At 42.4% G+C, this 20775-nt stretch overlaps 1 protein-coding gene across 1 annotated transcript in view; it reads left to right on the forward strand.

Moving 5' to 3' along the window:
- The window catches only part of ARID4A (AT-rich interaction domain 4A), a 135812-nt gene that overhangs the window by 95312 nt on the left and 19725 nt on the right, over nt 1-20775 (forward strand). Inside the window, exons 15-19 of the mRNA XM_082275233.1 lie at nt 4182-4413; nt 6891-7189; nt 13904-14101; nt 18641-18725; nt 20113-20317. Of these exons, the coding sequence (XP_082131359.1) occupies nt 4182-4413; nt 6891-7189; nt 13904-14101; nt 18641-18725; nt 20113-20317 (1019 nt within the window). The remainder of the gene's footprint in view (nt 1-4181; nt 4414-6890; nt 7190-13903; nt 14102-18640; nt 18726-20112; nt 20318-20775) is intronic.

The raw sequence follows: 20775 nt of genomic DNA on the forward strand, positions 1-20775 counted from the left end.
AGGGTCAGTGTCACTACTGGTGGCATGAGGCGATACCTGAACCCTATAGAGGTTGCACAGGCAGTCCAACTGTTCCAGGATGGCACATCAATACGTGCCATTGCCAGAAAGTTTACTGTGTCTCCCAGCAGTCTCAAGAGCATGGAGGAGATCCTAAGAGACAGGCAGTTACTCTAAGAGAGCTGGACAGGGCTGTAGAAGGTCCTTAACCCATCAGCAGGACCAGCATCTGCTTCTTTGCATGGAGGAACAGGATGAGCACTGCCAGAGCCCTACAAAATGATCTACAACATGACCTCCAGCAGGCCCCTGGTGTGAATGTCTCTAACAAAACAATCAGAAACAGACTTCATGGGGTGTGGCTGGGTTGTGAACAAGGACAGATGTGTGGCGCTTCCTATTCTGCTGACATCCTAACATACCTTCTGGGCTCTTCTAATCTCCTGGCCACCTCAGCTTTCACACTGGGCCCCCCGCGACAGAATATTTTACCTCTGGCGACTCGGATGTCTCATGATAAGCCGCACTCCACACAATCTCAGGTCGGTACTTCCCGCACCTCTCCCTCCTCAGCCATCTTGGACATGAGGCCTCAAACCATGTCTGCAGCTACACAGACATCCTCCAGGGATTCAACAGCTGCTGATCCCACTAGAGCAGAGATTCTGGCGGCGATCAATGCCTCTAAAGAGGCCCTCACAACCAAAATAGATGTTCTGACCAAGATGTCAGCCTAATCAGACATGATCTTGATAAGTTCCGTTCCCGTGTCTCGGAAAACGGAAGACCGTATCTCGGGGGTGGAAGATGTGGTCAGGTCTGACTCCACTGAACTCCATGCCTTGCAGCTACAAGTGAAGGCTCTCCAAGAAAAGGCCGTGGATACTTGAAAACCGCGTACGCCGCAACAATGTGCGGATTCTGGGCCTACCAGAACGTGCAGAGGGCTCCAGACCAGTGGAATTTGCTGAAACTTTCCTGGCAACACTACTAGGCCTGCAAGATCTCCCGCCTACTTTTGTGGTGGAACGGGCCTATAGTTTCCCCCCTACTCTACTGATTCCAGGAGCTCCAGCGAGGCCTTTCCTACTCCACCTACTAAACTGGAGGGATCGCACTCGAGTCCTGGCGGGAACATTCTCACCTATTGGCCCATTGAGGGTCTATGTTTTGAGCCAATGGCTCCTGATCATTTTGCTTTTGTGTCCACTTATACGGGCTCATACTCAATCTCTTTATGTCCTGGAAGGTGAGAGCTTCCAATACAGGAGCTTTGAAACTGTGCCTCCCCAGAACTAGAGCTACAACTACCACTGTTCTTTTGACTGACAGCATTTCCCACTTGGGCTTTGGTCCTCCCCCACTCCCACTTGACATAGTGTATTAGAAGTGACCAGTCAATTTGTTTAATTGTTGTGGGATAAAGTCCCTACCTGCTCCTTCTCAGGTTGGGAGGATCAGGTATGGATAGGGCTGGCACCATGGTGCCAATTGTTTGGGCTTCCTTTTTATCATAATATCGGTATGGTGGTGGCTCATGTCTATTTTGCTGCCTATTTCATGCTTCCCTGTCCCTGGTTCACTCATGCCTCACATTTCTCTCTCCCCGCCCCATTATGACTTTTGAAGTCTTTTGAAGAGTTGAAAGTCGTATCATGGAATGTCAGAGGTTTGAGTTCAAAATTTAAAAGGGCACTAATGTTCCAATATTTCCAGATTATTGACCATGGGTGATTTTAACTCCACTATGTCTCCTACCCTAGATAAATCCACTCAAGTCACGCAATTCTCGGGTGTCTTGTCTGATTGGGCGCAGGCAGCTGGCCGCACAGATGCGTGGAGATGGAAATACCCCACAATGAAAACATGCTCATGCTTCTCTTCCTCATACAAAACATCCTCTCGCATTTACCTGGCCTTTGCTAATGCCTCCCTCTTAGTGGACGTTTTATATACTGCCTATCTGCCTAGTGGGCTGTCTGACCACTGCCCCTTAGTAGTAGTAGTAGTCCTTTGTACTAGACCACATTTTTAACAGGTCTTTGTTGCGTTTGGGAGCCCACTAAGTTGCTCATTCAGACATTTCTGATAAGACACCCCCCATTCTACAGGAGTACTGGGAAATCAACGGGGGAACATCCTCTTCGGGCATAGAATGGGTCATTTTTAAAGCATTTATGAGAGGTCATTACATCTTTCATTTCTGCTGTTAAGCGAGACCAAGCCTCTGAGATGCAGACTTTACAAAACAAGGTACTTAAACAAACCGGTCGCTATAACCTAAACCCTAACGCTGACCACTTTTGACTCTCGAGTTGGCTAGAAGAACTACATTTACATTTGGCTGAAGTCACTAGATTGGATCTCCTAAAATGCAGGCAAACCTTTTTTGAACAAGCAGATAGATAAAAATGGCCAGTTCTTAGCGATGTTGTCCCAAAATGAGGTTCCCTTTACGCTGATTTCTGAGATCAAATCCCCAACTGGCAATATCCGAACCTCTTTGGAGGACTTTAGAGGAATATAGAAGATACTATGCCAAGCTGTATACCTCCTCACTTCTGCTAGGTGCTGATCCACCAAGCCTCGCCTCTTTATTAAAAACGGTGGCATTTGGCTGGCTCATGATGAACGTTCCGTCTTAGTGTTCCCAATCTCCCCAGAAGAGGTGCGTGTAGTCCTACAATCCTTCTCTAATGGGAAGGAGCCCGAACCTGATAATCTGCCAATAGTTTTACAAAGCCAATGGAGACCTTCTGGACCTGCTTCTGATGTCCCAATTTACAAACTGTCTAGCAAAAGATAAACTTCCCTCCTCCACTAGTGAGGCCCATGTAATTCTTGTACATAAACCCCCCAAAGACCCCTACAGCATATGCCTCCTATAGGCCGATGGCGCTATTGAACTGTGATCCTAAAATACTTGCCAAACTCCTTGCTTGCCAATTATTTTTCTTTTTCTTTGTTTATTCATTTTTCAAAAAGCATATAAAAATTTGAATCATTTACAAAAAAATCAACGATCATATATAGTTATTGCTTGTAAATTTACAATCTCACCACACTCGCCTGACCGAAATCCAATAGAACACCTCTGGATCATTATTTTTCGGTCCATCCGACACCGCCAGGTTACACCTCAGCCTGTTCAGGAGCTCAGTAATGCCCTGGTCCAGATCTGGGAGGAAATACCCCAGGACACCATCCCATCTCATTGGGAGCATGTCCCGACGTTGTCAGGCATGCATATAAGCACGTGGGGGCCATACACACTGAGTACCATTTTGCGTTGCTGCAATTAAATTTCAGCAAAATGGACTAGTCTGCTGCATCATTTTCATTTCTATCAAACGATGTGGCATCTTTGCAATTCTAACACATTACCCAGTCAATTATAATATAAATAACCAGCATGATATTTTTCCCCATTGAGATCTGATGTGTTTTCAAAGTGTTCCTTTACTTTTTTGGTGTGTGTGTGTGTGTGTGTGTGTGTGGTTTTTGCAGTAGCTTTTTTTTTTTTTTTCCTATTTAAATGTTTAAAGCGGAGTTCCACCCATTTTGGTGTCCAGCGATGCGGCCAGCGGGAGCCTCTCTTCTCCCTCTCTTCTCCCTCTCTTCTCCCTCTCTTCTCCCTCTCTTCTCCCTCTCTTCTCCCTCTCTTCTCCCTCTCTTCTCCCTCTCTTCTCCCTCTCTTCTCCCTCTCTTCTCCTCGCGGCACCGGCATCTCTAGTGTGGGCACCCAGCTGTGACCACTTGTGGCTTCACAGCCAGGTTGCGCTGCGTCCTGGACGAGTGGACGAGCAATCTTCTAGAACCTGTGACATGTCCCAGAAGATTGCAGGGAGGGGGGGAGGAGAACTTCCACTCGAGCCGCCTAGGCGGCCCGAGCAGATGTGGGAGCGGATACCTGTCAAATCTAGAAACTCGCTCCCACCCCGCATCCCCCCCCCCCCCCCCCAAAAAAAAAAGACATGTCAAATGTGGCATGTTAGGAGGCCTTAAAGTGGAAGTTTGACTTTTTGGTGGAGCTCCGCTTTAACATTTTGTATAGGAAAGATGTACAATAAAGAATATAACGAAGATGAACAAAAATGTTTTCCTGAAACAAGTTGCATGTTTATAAGCTGTGTTTTCTTTTTTATAACATTATTAATAATGTGCTGTCCTTCCCATTCCAGGTATTTGTATGGGTTTGAGGAGTATTGCCGTTCTGCAGAAATTAGGTTTAGGACTATTCACCACAATGATCCCCAACCAGTAGAGGAGAGTCCAGCATTGGAAGTATCAATGGAGAACATCGACCAGACTGAACCTGAAACACCCCCTGTCAGTGTTAGCGTCAAGGAAGATGACGACTCAGATTCTAGCAGCGACAATGAAAAAGAGGAGATTGAAATTAAGTCTCTAAGGGTATGATAAGATAACATTTAAGTAAGTGTGTGTGTGTATATATACAGTGGGTACGAAAAGTATTCAGACCCCCTTAAATTTTTCACTCTTTGTTATATTGCAGCCATTTGCTAAAATCATTTAAGTTCATTCTTCTTCCTCATGAATGTACACATAGCACCCCATACTGACAGAAAAACACAGAATTGTTGACATTGTTGCAGATTTATTAAAAAAGAAAAACTGAAATATCACATGGTCCTAAATATTCAGACCCTTTGCTGTGACACTCATATATTTAACTCAGGTGCTTTCCATTTCTTCTGATCATCCTTGAGATGGTTCTACACCTTCATTTGAGTCCAGCTGTGTTTGATTATACTGATTGGACTTGATTAGGAAAGCCACACACCTGTCTATATAAGACCTTCCAGATCACAATGCATGTCAGAGCAAATGAGAATCATGAGGTCAAAGGAACTGCCTGAAGAGCTCAGAGACAGAATTGTGGCAAGGCACAGATCTGGCCAAGTTACAAAAAGATTTCTGCTGCTATTAAGGTTCCTAAGAGCACAGTGACCTCCATAATCCTCAAATGGAAGACGTTTGGGACGACCAGAACCCTTCTTAGAGCTGGCCGTCCGGCCAAACTGAGCTATCGGGGGAGAAGAGCCTTGGTGAGAGAGGTAAAGAAGAACCCAAAGATCACTGTGGCTGAGCTCCAGAGATGCAGTCAGGAGATGGGAGAAAGTTGTAGAAAGTCAACCATCACTGCAGCCCTCCACCAGTCGGGGCTTTATGGCAGAGTGGCCCGACGGAAGCCTCTCCTCAGTGTAAGACACATGAAAGCCCGCATGGAGTTTGCTAAAAAAAACACCTGAAGGACTCCAAGATGGTGAGAAATAAGATTCTCTGGTCTGATGAGACCAAAATAGAACTTTTTGGCCTTAATTCTAAGCGGTATGTGTGGAGAAAACCAGGCACTGCTCATCACCTGTCCAATACAGTCCCAACAGTGAAGCATGGTGGTGGCAGCATCATGCTGTGGGGTGTTTTTCAGCTGCAGGGACAGGACGACTGGTTGCAATCGAGGGAAAGATGAATGCGGCCAAGTACAGGGATATCCTGGACAAAAACCTTCTCCAGAGTGCTCTGGACCTCAGACTGGGCCGAAGGTTTACCTTCCAACAAGACAATGACCCTAAGCACACAGCTAAAATAACGAAGGAGTGGCTTCACAACAACTCCGTGACTGTTCTTGAATGGCCCAGCCAGAGCCCTGACTTAAACCCAATTGAGCATCTCTGGAGAGACCTAAAAATGGCTGTCCACCAACGTTTACCATCCAACCTGACAGAACTGGAGAGGATCTGCAAGGAGGAATGGCAGAGGATCCCCAAATCCAGGTGTGAAAGACTTGTTGCATCTTTCCCAAAAAGACTCCTGGCTGTATTAGATCAAAAGGGGGCTTCTACTAAATACTGAGCAAAGGGTCTGAATACTTAAGACCATGTGATATTTCAATTTTTCTTTTTTAATAAATCTGCAACAATGTCAACAATTCTGTGTTTTTCTGTCAGTATGGGGTGCTATGTGTACATTCATGAGGAAGAAGAATGAACTTAAATGATTTTAGCAAATGGCTGCAATATAACAAAGAGTGAAAAATTTAAGGGGGTCTGAATACTTTTCGTACCCACTGTGTATGTATGTATGTATGTATGTATGTGTGTGTGTGTGTGTGTGTATATATATATATATAATACACAAATATGTATGTGTATGTAATATATGTGCAAATGAGCAGCAGACCTGGAACATTTATGTACACATATGACCCCTCTTATACCAATGCTTGTTCTGGGCAAGTGACTTGCTAAGCAGTGTAAGAACAATGTGAATAACTGCTCGACAGCTTAGACATTCATAAAAAACTTAGTAGTGACAGCTTGTGTATTTCTATCTTGGCAGATTCACATTTTTTTTTTTTTTTTTGTTAACTACACAGGAAGCCAGTAGTTTATTGAAAAATAACATCTATTAGTACTCTTAAAGGCAGATTCACACCATACCCACATATGAATGGCAATTCTGACCGCATGCAAAATGCACTTCAATTTAGATTTGCAGCGGGGGTTAATAGTTAACAACACCCCAAATGCAGGCCGCAAACGCAGTGTGTTTTTTCTCGCACTTGCCAGCACTGGATTGCATGGTACTTTTTGTACCATGCGATCTGGTTACAGTGCGTTGTAAAAGGTAGTGCATGCACTACTTTTGATGCGGTGCGATTTTAGCCCATTCAGAATGAAGATATAGATGTGAATCACACGAACGCATATCGTGTTCCTGTGCAGGTATGACGTGAACCAGCCCTGATTGTGTGTTTGTTTTTATTATAGATTTTGAGATTTAAATATTTATGGTGGTCTTTCCTTGCAGTTGATTTCTGCCACATATGTTTTTAAGCTAACTGCCGTTTAATAATTTTACCTTAGGGGAGACGAAGACCTGTTAGCATTACAAACTCATCTACAAAAGACCAGGAAGACTCTGAGAAAAGAAAAGAAAGCAACAAAGAAAACAAAGATGTGGAAGATGTGGAAGATGTGGAAGAGGAGGAGGAGGAAGAGGAGGAGGAGGAGGACGACGATGACAACAAACCTGAGGAAAAGAAAGAGAATGATGTAACTCCTGGGAGAAGAAGCTTAACTAGCAAGGGGAATGATCTAAGAAGCCGGAAACAGGAGGACTCTGAAAGAGAATCTGATGAGGAAGACGACAAACTATCTGATGTGTAAGCAATTTCACTTTCTTTCTTTCCCTTTTTTTTAACTTTTCCTGAGTGTCAGCCCACATTTTCAGAGACAAATATACTAATTGTACAGTACAGAACACTGGCAAAGTATTCCTACACTGTGGGTGACAGGCATATACTATCAGGTGATTGGTCACGTGCCCTGGGTGCCTCCCCTACACTACCCCAATCTGTAACTTCTCCATTTTGTGCAAGCCTCTGAAGGTGATAAACCTCTTCTGCTTATGGAGAAAGTCACCTTTAACCTAACTAGTTAATTATTTTTCTTATTTTATCTTCAGATTCTTCAATAAACTCACTGTATTCTAATGCCAACATAAAAGCAATGTGTCCTGGGTTGGCACAACCTCTGTAAAACCTTGGGAGTTGTACCAGGGAGCAGTAGCAGGACCCCATGCTGCAAGGGACGATCTATAATGGTGCCTCGGACACTGGATCTTGCACCTTGGCACTTTGTGCAACGTGTTGATGTCAGCTGCAGTGTGTTTTTACAGGTTCAGGGCCATTGTCCAACTCTATGGCGTGTTCTCTGTATAACACCGCAGACTTTGTAATAGGATGTGCTCAATGTGATGGACGAAGTTTGGATGACTATACATACAGTCTAGCATCATGGGCAGGTAAAACATTTACCCTGTTAGTTTACAGACTGTGACTGTAAAAAAAGAAAAGCTGTTGAATGTTTTTACTTCACAGTGCCAATTTTTTAAATTTGGCATTAAAGTTTAAACCACACAGTCTCCATTGGATGACCAGGTGTTGCATCACACCACTGGTCACGCACTTTACTGCCAATTCACATACAGCCCTTTTAAGGCATTCTTTATAACCTTCTTCTGAGGTACTCCTCTCCCTTCCACATGGTCCAGGCCTTCCGCTGGGTGATCAGGTTAAAAAATCTGCTCCTCCAACCTTCCCTTCATCTGGTATACTTGGGTCTGGTCCTGCACTCAACCTATCCTAAGCAAGAATCTTTCTACCAGAAAATACATTTCTTCCTTAAAGGAAGATTGCAGGATAAGATTCTCCATGAGAGTTCTAGGCATGATGGTAGCCTTTTTTGAGGCAGTGCCATTTATCCAATTCCATTGAAGAACTTGACCTGGAAAAAATAGGCTCCTTTTCTCAATTTACCCATGCATCTGTCCTGTCCAGCAAGGAATTCCCTATCTTGGTGGATCACCATCCCAGTCCAACAGTGGAGAAATCCTTTCTTCCCATATTACAGGAAAGTTATCATAACAGATGAAGTTCTCTCATGCTGGTGGGGCAGGAAGGGGGGAACAGGAAGGAGGAGAACCAAGCTTTACCATCAACACCTGGGAGTTCAGAGCAGTCCAGTTGAACCTGCAGCACTGGACCCTCTATCCCCCCCTCTTCTGAAGGGACAGCCGACCACAGTGCAGTCAGAAAATGCCATTACTTTGGCCAGCATCAGCCATCAAGGGGCACCAGAAGTCTGGCAGTCTTGAAGGAAGCTAACTAGATAGTTTAATGAACTGAAACTCTATTTTCAGCGATCTCTGTGGTCCAAACCCCTTATCCAGATTTCTTTAGTTTGACATGCCAAAAATGGGGGATTCCAGATGTGGACCTCCTGTGCTCCAGATTAAACAACAAACTATCTGTTGCCAAAACCAGGGATTCTCTAGCTGTTGCCTTAATAATCTTTTGGTCTAATTTACACCTTCCCTCCAGTGCAAATTCTGTTTTCGTCTGCTCCAGAAAATAGCGCAAGCGAGGAAAACCGTGATTCCAATTGCACCACACTAGCCCAGAAGAACCTGGTACACAGACATACTTAGATTTCTAGCTCACAACCTCCAGCCTCTTCCCAATAGGCAAGATCTGCTATCTCAAAGCCCTCTATCCCATCCTGCTGTCTCTCTGTCTCCCCCTTTTTTTTGGTCTGGTGTGAAAACACTATGTGCCTCACATTCTGTCCTTTGTACAAACAAGTCTTTATCAGAACTTGACTTTAAAGTGGATTTCTGGAATGCATGGGTGGTGACCTCATCCGTAGGCTTTTTTGGGCAACCCATTGTTGGCGTACACGCCTCTCCCCTGAAGCTGCTGGTCCCTGACTGAGGGAAACTGATCACGTTCCTGATACCCTCTGCCCTGTAGAAAACACCCTTTGAACCTATCAGCTATGAAAGTGGTCTTATAGGAGGGCTCAGAACAGTAAAGGTTAATTTACATTTGCAGTTTGGAAAGAGGTGGTGGTAAAACCACATAGTTAAGATGTGTTTTTACTAGCCAGAATTGTACACATGCCGCAGCAGGAGTTGGGCGCCCTGTCATAATTTGTAGGTATAGCACCTGCTAAGCATGAACCATTTAAGTGAATGCGGCCACTCTGTATTTGCCCTGCAACCTTGAGCAGTACAACAATCAAGTGGTTAAAGCCGGCAGTGTTGTGTTGCTTTTTCACCACCTTCTTTGACCCCTTGTGCCCCCCCAGAAGCATGCAGTTGCAAGGTGCTTGCAGAGTGGCCCCATTTACTTGAATGGGTCATGATTAGCCTGCGGTAGCACCCACCAAAAGCAATAGGAGATTTAATTCCTGCTGCAGCATGTAAACACCTTTTGGCTGCTGCTTCAGTGGCTAAGGGGGTAGAGATTGGGGGCGGTAAACTCAACTGCAGGGTTTTACCACCACCGCTCCCATTCAACTTTGTGTGAAGGAGCTCTAAGGGTGCCACTGTGAAATGCAACTAAAGGCTCATTCAGGCACTGCTGCTGCTCTGAAAAACAATCCAAGTGTGTTTGATAGGTAGGTGAGAAGGCGATATGTTGCCTCCTAACCACCTGATTTAAACCCATGAATGCCGTGCAATGCAGGCGTTTGCATAATGGTAGTACAGCAATTAGAGGTTTAAATCGGGGTGTGAGGAGGCAACGTTGTGCCCTGGTGATCTTATATTTCTCCCATGTTGTTCAGGTAGATCTCCACCTCTTTACTGTTGCTTACCCCTGCTGTAACCCATGGTGTATGAATGCTCTGCTTGTGTCCTGTACTGTTCACCAAGATATGAAATTTACAGGTAGGTTAAAATTCCTCTTTTGTAGGGCCCCAAAATGTGTGGTCTTAAGTAAAAAATATGGTGTATCTAATAATAAAGGACCGCTTTTGAAGTGCCACTTCCAGACCTCGTTGGACTGGATGTTGCAAAGATGGCATGGAAGTGGAACACTTTACAATCTTTCTTGTAAAAGTTAGTCCGAACACTTTCAGGTCCAGAGCCAATGGCATTGCCTCTGCTTTTGCTCTGTCTCTGAAGACTCATTTTGTGATTGGGGTTGCTTAGGCTAATCACCAGGAACTCCCTCTCTAACATCCTACATTTCCCACTGGTTTTCACCAAATAAGTGGTTAGTCTTTTGAGACCGAGAGCTATCATTAACCACTGGTTGGAGAATCGTACAAGCACTTCACTCTTTCTCTGGGCATATAGCTTTGAGCAAGAAACTCCACGCTGTTGCTCCTGCTTGCAAAGGGCCACATAAAGTTTTCTGTTCTGCAAGGCTTCATGACAAATTATCGGGTTTATTTGCAAACTTTGTCCGCAGAGGCCCCCACTCTAATGCTGAGACTGGTATTAAAGTAGAAGAATGCATTGTGATAGCTTATTTTCTTAAATCTGTCAAATGCAATGATGACCAATAAAGCCCTGCTTCTACAGCAGCCTTTTTTTCTTTTAATCCAGTCGTCGTATATAGCATTGCATTTGTTATTCCACCTAGACTCCGGAACTTAGGTTGTTGATGCTCATTGTATAGGCAGTAGAATATTACGCCTTTAGAAACCATAAAAATTGTAATGCCATGGTTGTGTGACCACTGGCCTACAGGGCACGCCATAGTTGTGTAACCACTTTTACCCCCCCTTCCTTCCCAGGCCAATTTTTCGCTTTCAGTGCTGTTGTACTTTGAATGGCAATTGTGCAGTCATGCAACGCTGTACCCAAACAAATTTTTTATCTTTAACAGACTGGAAATTTTGGAGAAAAAAAAAAAGTTACTCTTAATTTCGGTTATAAAATTTTGCAAATAAGTAATTTTTCTCCTTCACTGATGTGCGCTGATGAGGCTGCACTGTTTGGTACTGATAAGGTGACACTGACAGGCAGCACTGATGGGGCTGCACTGATCATCAGGCAACTGATTGTCAGTGCAGATGTCCCCGCTGAGGGATTCCACTTACCGGCTCTCCTCGCGTGCTGTCAGTGTGCGGTGGGGAATGCTGATAACCGGCATTTCTTGTTTCCTCTGATCAGCTGTGTTTGGACACAGTTGATCACATGGTAAAGAGCCTATGTCATAGGCTCTTTTCCGTGATCAGTGATGCCTATGTCCGAAGGGACACAGTGCACCACCAATCACAGCGGGCACGCATTCGTGGCAAGAATTGGAGGACATCCTATGACGTCCTCCCAGAACAAGAGTGCCCCTGCCCGCCTGTCTTTTTTTTTTTTTTTTTTTTTTTTTTTTAATTTACGGGTTTGAAGCAGTTAAAGGGAAGTACATTTTTTTTTGTTGTGTTTTTTGTTTTGAATAAAATAGAAAAGTGTTGGACCCCATTCACACTAGCGCGACTTGTCAGGCGACTTGGTCGCCTGACAAGTCGCGGTGTGTCGCTTGCCATTGATTAGCACTGGACCCGTTCTAATAGGAGCGACACAAGTCGCTCCGACTTAGAAAAAGGGTCCTGTACTACTTTGGGGCGACCTGGAGGCGACTTGCATTGACTTCAATGATATGAAGTACGTGCAAGTCGCGCCGAGGTTGCGGTGCAGGCTGTGCACCGCGACTTCACAGGTCGCCCCATCAAGTCGTGTTGCCCCTGTCTGAACGGGGTCTTAACATCCCTAAAAGCAGAATTCTTTACCAACACATAGTAGCAAAACATTGGCCCATGATCCTTTTTTTTTTTTAGGAGACGAAACAAAAAAACATTTTATATATAGTGTGCAATAGACTTTACATCCTTGTGTCTGGGTTGTTTTTGGCTGGGAAGGCCATCCAAAATTTATAGTGATCACCAAAGCAGGCGTGGTGAGGAAATCTTTCAGTGGGAGTACTTGTTTGCATGCACAACTGTCTGGAACAGGATTTCTCCAACCTCCTTGTAATGTCTACACGACAGAAAGTAATGGAAAATCTCTCCAAAGGAGCAACAATGACAGCCATTCAATTTAAAACTGTCCTCACTGAGACACAGACAAAAGAAAAACCTGACTGGTGTTAACCATTCTCTACTTTTAGACAAAAAAAAAAAAAGTTTTTTGCTTCAGATTTATCTTGTTTTGTTTAGATATATTGTGTAATTGCTAAAAAAATTGTTTTTTTTTTTTGCCCAAAACTTTGGTAACTGGCTATACATATAAACACTAGTTTCTGTGTATAATAAAATATCGAACAGAACATGTATGTGAAAATCATCACATAAATGTTCTAAAGAAACAAATTGTTTACTTTTTAACATCCTATAAAGCCCATGTAGGCTGGACTATGGAAAAAAAATTATCCCAATTCTTGACAATTTAGGAGACGGAGGCCTTCCCACTGATCTGGAGTGTTGATTCACATTAGGGACTTGTTTCCAAGATATTTTCATTCCTGTAGGTTTTCCTGTGTGTCCAGGGAAATGAGAGCATTTGCTAAAGCATCTGCCAACAGATGTTGGCAGTATTGCAGGTCTTGCCTTGCCAGTGTGATTACTGCAGTGTTCCCCCCTGTATAAACATTGCAGGAAAATGAAAACCTGTATAGTCTGTTTAAATACATAATTTAATTTTCTATGCAGTTTTAGAAGGTTTGCATCTAGAGGCTGTATGCCACAGACACCCTACTTAGATTTCTGATCAAAGTATACATCGTGGTCTTACTCCAAAGAGTTAATTGCAATTAATTAATTTTAACTCTTTATCACTGTGTAATTCTTAAAAGGGCGTAAAAAAATATATTTATTCTCCGCATTGAACATTTGCATATATCAGTTGTGTAGCTTACCTTGTCATACCAAAGTATATAAGCAGTGTAGGTCATGGTAAAAATAGACCCTGCAAGTACAAAAAGAATACCTTTTGATCGTCTTTAAAATGCATTTAGCTCTTAAGCCTTGTTATAGGCTGACAACACACAGGATTTTTTTTTTATCAGCCCTGCTCAGTGTCTTTTGCTGAACTATTTAATCACTCCCACTATTAGATCTTTACAACACTGAGGCTAATAATTCTGTACTCCAAGATATTACTAAATAAGTACTAAATAGACCAGCCTTTCTCTTCACTCAGAATCACGGGCGATAAATACAGCGGTGAATTGGGTTGGGGGGGGTCGGTTTTCTGTAAAGGTGAACTTACACTTTAAGAACACTTATGTGAAGGAAGCCTTACTCCCAACCCCTACACGTGCTAGCTATTTTTTTTATAGACTGGGGTGCCTGCAGACTAAAATACTAACAGCGCCGTGATTGAAAAAGGGTTGAGAAACTGAAATACTCTATTGAGACAACACAAAGTATACAAAGGACTCAGGACAGCTCTAAATTTCTAATAACCTCAACCGGTTTTTATCAAGCAGATATGTCGAAATTCTTCCAGTGGTACAGACCGAAAGAAGCAAATAAGAGAAGTTCATTGTTGGGGTTTAAATAGCATTTTAAAGTATGTTATTTTCAATGTGCAGAAGAGATGAAATGGAGCATAAAGGAGAAAGTGAAGAGGACGAAGATTCTGAAGAAAAAGACCGTCTGGCAGGCACCAAAGTAAAAGTTAAATACGGACGTGGAAAAACCCAGAAAATCTATGAAGCCAATATTAAAAGCACAGAGGTAGATAGCGGAGAGTTGTTATACCTGGTGCACTACTATGGCTGGAATGTAAGGTATGTTGGCATGAAGCTTAGTTTATATAACTGACTGTATAGGAAGGGAAGCATGATGCTAAAATTGTGTATAAATGTAAATCATGCAGATATTGTCAGATTGTTTGGATCAAATTTATGAAATTTTTCAAAGCAGCCATATCAGGCCAGAAGTATTTGGGCTGTGTATGACCATCTTACTTTTTACTTTAGGCATACCATAAAGCCATAACTCTTATGTTGCACTTTAGAGTGTAACTTTCGGCAGAAGTTCTCATTTCAAGGTTTTAATTTTTATTTTCCACATGGCCTTCCTTACTTCTATTGCTTCACGCATCATCCATTTTTACAGATTCCCTGCCCACCTAAAATCGAACTAATGATATTCACACAGTTGATGTATGTTGGTAGGAAATATTGCTGCCAAAGGTATGCCTCCTTGGCTATCTCCCCAGTCTGCCAAGGTTATCTAAATGCTCTCATCTCCTGCTAGCAAGGTCCAGATGTTGATATAATAGTGTTTAGAGGACTTGGTGACACTAAACCATATCCTTATTCCTCAAAAATAACCCATACACATTTGCTACTCGCTTGCTCTGGTCTGTGAGCAAACGGTTGTAAATGGACAACCCTCACATCCAATCCAGTCAGACTAATGAGAACAAATCTTCTTCTGTGTTTTTTTTTTTTTTTTTTTCTTTTTGTATCGGTTCAGACCCGGAGGTAGCCAGGTGTAAATGAACACAAGTCTGTTTACATCCGACTGCCCGTAGAAGAGAATGGTAGGTCTGGTTTAAAAACGGACAGCCAGACGTGATCGGACCTCTTGTGTGAAAGGACCTTTCTGCTCTCCTCGGTGGCCCAATGCTTGCCCCAGGAATGCCACTTTAGCAAGAATGCTCCAGTGCTGCCCCCACACACAGTAAAGCAGTCTAATTTCTTCTCCTGAAGAAATAGTGGAATTCTGTTATGAGAAACACTTCAAGAGGTTGCGCTAGTCTAACCCATTACCTGTCTGGCAGAATAGTATAATATACAGTATAATATCCAGGGTTGATTCTTTTGAGTCATTGATGAGACTTGTGATTGAATGCAAATAGATGTATTTTTAACAAGGTAATGAACATGCTATAATGTTGGCAATGTTGGCAAGTAATATAAAATGAGTAATCGTGTGTGTGCGTGCGTGCGTGCGTGCCCTTTCACAATGAGGAGGTGAACGTTTTTGTATAGTAGAGTACATGTAAGGACTGGGTCAGTTGGTAAAACACAGGTTGAATTTGTTTTGTTACATAATACCAAAGATTGAAAAAAGAAATGCAACACTAAATTATATAATACTCCCTACTTCTAACCTAAACAAAATTTGAAATGTTTGAAATTATAAATCCCAATCACCTTCACCTAGCGATAACCTAACAAGCCCCAGTTATTCAAAGTGTAATATATCGCAGCTCCATACATTCACCATATATAACTACAGTTGTGTTCAAAATAATAGCGGCCCAACATCACTAACCAGATCAATCACTGTTTTCAGTATGAATTATATTTCTACATGGCAATTAATTTACTAGTAGGTGTAGCAGAGCAATCGAAAACCAACAGATCCAACAGTCATGACATGCATGCTGCTGATTCTACGTAATTAAATCATTAGGTGAAAGGCATCTTCAAAATAATAGCAGTGTGAAGTTCAATTAGTGAGGTAATTCAGTCTGTGAAAAAACAGGTGGCCGAAGGCAGCAAATGTTGTACATGCGGGGTGTAGTGCATTTCTCTCTATAAAACTGAATAACATGGGTTGTTCCAGACATTGTTCAGAAGAACAGCGCACATTGATTTAAAAAAAATGGTTGGAGAGAAGAAAACATATAAAGAAGTGCAGAAAATGATAGGCTACTCAACTAAAATGATCTCAAATGCTTTAAAATGGCAACCAAAATCAGAAAGACATGGAAAAAACAGAAAACTACCATTCGAATGGATCGAAGAATAGCCAAAATGGCAAAGACTCAGCCGATGGTCAGCTCTAGGGTACTCAAAGAAGATCTAAAGTTACCTGAGAGTACTGTAACAATTAGAAGAAACCTCTGTGAAACCAAGCTATCGGCAAGAAGTCCCCATAAAGTCCCATTGTTGAAAAAAACGCGCTGAAGAGGCTACAATTTCCAAAGGACACATTGACTGACTGGCTTAAAGAGCAATAGTGGAACATTTTGTGGACAGATGAAAGCAAGATTGTTCTTTTTGGGTCTAGGGGCCACAGACAGTTTCTCAGAAGACCCCCAAACACTGAATTCAAGCTACCATACACTGTGCGCCAGCATGCTTCACTGTTTTTAAGCATCATGATATGAGGATGTTTCCCATACCATGGTGCTGGGCCTATTTATCACATACCAGGGGTCTTGTATCAGTTTGAATACATCAACATACTTAGAGAGGTCATGTTGCCTTATGCCGAAGAGAAAATGCCCTTGAAATAGGTGTTTCAACAAGGCCACGACCCCAAACACACCAGTAAGCGAGCAATATCTTGGTTCAAGACCAACAATATTAAAGTTATGGAGTGGCATGCCCAATCCCCAGACCTTAATCCAATAGAAACTTGTGGGGTGACCTCAAAAATGCTGTTTTGATATAAAACTAAGCAATGCAGAGGAAATATGGAATATAGTGCAATGGTCCTGGGCTGGAATAGCTGTTCACAGGTGTCAGAAGTTGGTCCACTCCATGCAACACAGAATTGAAGTGGTTCCCAGAAACAGTGGTTAAACAACTAAGAATTAGTTCAGTGATTCATAGGAAAGCTAAATCTTCAAGCATTTCAGTTTATGCAGTAAATGTTTGAGTTTGTAAAGAAAATTACAGACACTGCTATTTTTTTGGAAAAGCCTAATATTCCTTTTTCTTCACTTACTGTAAAGTAATAAGCAATTTGAAACATTTTTTTCATGTTTTGATTTGGAATAGATGTGCAGTGTTCCCAATGTATTTGCGTGTATGGAAATAAAAGCTATTATAAGGATTTTGAGCTTTACCCACGTTTTTACACGCTGCTATTATTTTGAACACCACTGTATGTCTCATCTTGATTCCAAAACAGATAACCTCAAACAGTAATGCACATTAACATTTACAGCAATAAGTATCTTTTAAGTGTTCAAACAATCAGTCTTCAATGTAAAGGGGGCAATCCACCGCCACGTGGAATAGTGCAGATATTTAAGGTCCCCACTGTGAAAATGCACTTGCCTAGATTTGAACTGAATCAACATATATCATCAGACAGGTCAAAATAGGCCCAGGTTTCCTTTGGATCACAGATCTCCCGTTGAGTAAATTCAGCATTCCTCATGATCAAGGTGAGAGACTCCCAGACAGGTCACAGCTCCCCCAATAGGAAGTCCAATGTTTCTGGCCAGCAAGGATAGAAAAAAAAAAGCCACATAGTGTAAAACCATACAACAAGGCTTTATAAAAAAAGATTAAAATCCACTTACATGGAATAAGTTTGGCAGTACATGTACCAGAAAGCAAATATTGCAGATTGCCAGGCTAAAACTTCACAGAGAGCTGTGGTAATGGTAACCAATGTTCAGAGCGGAACTTTCCCTCTCCACACAAAGAATCTCAGCTGCTTTACCTGTAATTACTGCCTAGGCATGAACTCATTGAGGAGGTGTAATACAGCAGAAATCCGATGTGCAGCGCTAGTCCTCCCTTACTTGGTGTGACATACCGACTTCATCAGAGGTCTGGTGACATCACGCTTGTGAGAATCATTGGATTTCCTATTGAAGGGGCTGTGACCTGTCTGGGGGTCTTTTTCTCACCCTGCTCTTGAGGAATGCTGAATTACTCAAGAGAAGATCTGTGATCCATAGGAACCTGGGAAACTACATAAGCCTATTTTAACCTGCCTGATGTTGATTAAGTTTGAATCTAGAAGGCAAGTGCATTTTCACAATGGGGAGCATGTGTGATATGTAATTTGCAAAGATCCTGAATGTCTGCACTATTAAACAAATATGGTGAACAAGACGCATGTTTATTCTTGTACAAATGCACTGAAGTTTAAATGCATATTTCCTCTAACTGTGCAGTAATCCAGCATGAAACGGCTCTTGCACTTTGCTTTGTGCAGATTTTTTTCTTCCTGCTCATGTTGGCTGCAAAGTGTGATGTGTACAGGGCTGGAAGGGAGGTATAAAGAGTTGGCAGGCCTTGGGTGATCTGGCAGCACTTTTCCTCAACTGAGCTTGCTAAGTTTTAAAATCAGTGCAGGACCTGGCAGGAAATCATAAGTCTGCATGCAGGCAGCAGTCCATCCACAGCCATTCCACCCTCTACTGCTTGTAGCCCTTTTGTGCGAAAATGTAGTTTGTAAAGAGGGATTTCTGTAAATATGAACTTCTAACATAAGCAATAGCAGACAGGTGAGATGGTATTCATGAAATGATAATCTGTATGTTTTTTTTTTTTTTTTTTTTACTCCACAAGCAATATGTTTTTTACTCCACAAACTATTGCAATACACAATTAATTATTTTACAGATATGATGAATGGGTTAAAGCTGATAGGATCATCTGGCCTTCAGAGAAAGGTGGATCGAAGAGAAAACAAAAGAAAAGAACAAAAGTAATTATGAATATTTCACTTATGTTCGTTGTGTGAGTGGATAAATACTGATTTGCTGGAGTTTTTTTTCAGTGCTCTATAGATAAAGATCTAAATCTGCTTGCCATTTGTGTTTTGTCATTGTTATTGTTATTTTTTGTATTTTAAGAGCAAATCCAGGAAATTACGTAAGCACAACGTATATGAAAACATATGAAATTACGTAAGCATATGAAAGAACCATAGCTGTTGTCTCCTTCCGTAGTACACTCCAGTGTAGTGTGACTTGAGTTCTGACTGCATCTTTAAATGATCCTTTGCTTTCCCATCAAGCACAGGTTTTTACCTGCAGTCTTGGTCTGTTTTGCAACTACCCACCTTTTTAAATCTACATCTTTGCATTAGGAGATACGATTACTTTTCCTAAGTAGGTCAATAAGGATGTCCCCTGACCCTCGTATACCTACCTGTGCTCTCTCAAAGTGCTAACTTTCCTTCCCAAAAGGTTCCTTCACAAGTTGGTACTGAAATGAGATGTGTCACCAACAGGAGGGAGCGGTGACCTGACTAATTCAAACATGTGACAGTGCTTATGCCTAGCGATTGGCTGCTAGATCCGGGCACTGCCACAGGAAAGCATGTTGCATTTCCCCATACTAGGAAGTATTGCATATTTTCGGTTGCTGCAAAGGAGCAGAAAGCTCTGAGCCCAGGTGAGGTGGCTATACGGGGTCTGTGCTTTGCAGAGACCTTGTTGCTTTGTCCTGCTCAGGCATATTGACAGCCTCTTTAATGCTTTTTGTAGATTGCAGTAATGACTGCTAAGTGGATAATACTTTCCTTATGTTAGCTGAGCAAAATGGAACTGCACATACGATGTTATGGGCAGTGTTGTGAATCCCTGGCCTGCAACATCACAAGTTTGCATTAGAGCCGGTTCACATTAGAGCGATCCGACTTGCCGGGGCGACCTCACAAGTCGCGGTGCGCTGCTCGCACCACGACCTCGGGGGGGGGGCGGCACGGACTTCATAACATTGAAGTCAATGCAGGTCGCTCCGGGTCGCCCCAAAGAAACTCCGGACCCTTTTTCTAAGTCGGAGCGACTCGTGTCGCTCCTATTAGAACGGGTCCACAGCTTCTCTATGGCAGGCGACCTGTCAGGCGACCAGGTCGCCTGACAGGTCGCCCCAGTGTGAACGCGGTCTTAAGGTGTTCAGAACAGCAGGATGCTTTTGTTTAGATGATTAAGAGCAGAGTGTCCCCTTGTACCAAAAGCAATGCTAGTATGAAGATCATTAGGTATAGACTGGTAGTTTGTGACCTCTGCATGTATGTGCATGGTAATATGTACTGTATACCTTTTTACTGCTTAATTTTTACCAGTTTTGTTTTTTACACCATTTAGAACAAAGATGAAAATGACAAGGATGAAAAGAAAGAGGAGGAAAAGCAAAAAGCAAAGGGACGAGGCCGTCCGCCTTTAAAGTCACAGCTTCAGTCTAATGTAAGTTGTGCTGTTCCCAAGACTCCAAATAGTGAAGGCAAGGCATCTGGCAAACACACAAAGAATAACACGCCTGACAATTCTTCCTTGTCAAATGGATTGGAAGGTAATTGAAAGTTTATAATCTAATGTTCCTGTTACTTGCATAAACACTGGGGGGGGGGGGGGAAATTTAGGAGGATGCAAATAAACCTACCATTTTTTTTGTTGGCGGAAACTGGAGCACCCTGAGAAAACCACACACAAAAACCAAAGCTACTGCTGTTACTGTCCCGTAAGGGATTCAAACTGTGATGTTTATTTTACAATACCATACAATCTAGGCTATTTTACTTCAAGGCAGACTTACCCTTAATACAATTGGAATGATGCATTTAAAGTCTCAGGTTTGTATTGCTTGAATGTACAGTACATTTGTCATTAAAAAAGCTCTATAGTCAACAAACTGTCCAATGTTTTTTTAAAGTAAAAACACCAGACATTAATAAATGCTATTGAAATACATGTATGTAACTTTTTTTTTTTTTTTTTTACCTACCAAACCATATATAATTCTGTTCATTC

This window comes from Pelophylax lessonae (genome assembly GCF_965119305.1).
Source record: "Pelophylax lessonae genome assembly, chromosome: 13".
Classification (NCBI taxonomy): domain Eukaryota; kingdom Metazoa; phylum Chordata; class Amphibia; order Anura; family Ranidae; genus Pelophylax; species Pelophylax lessonae.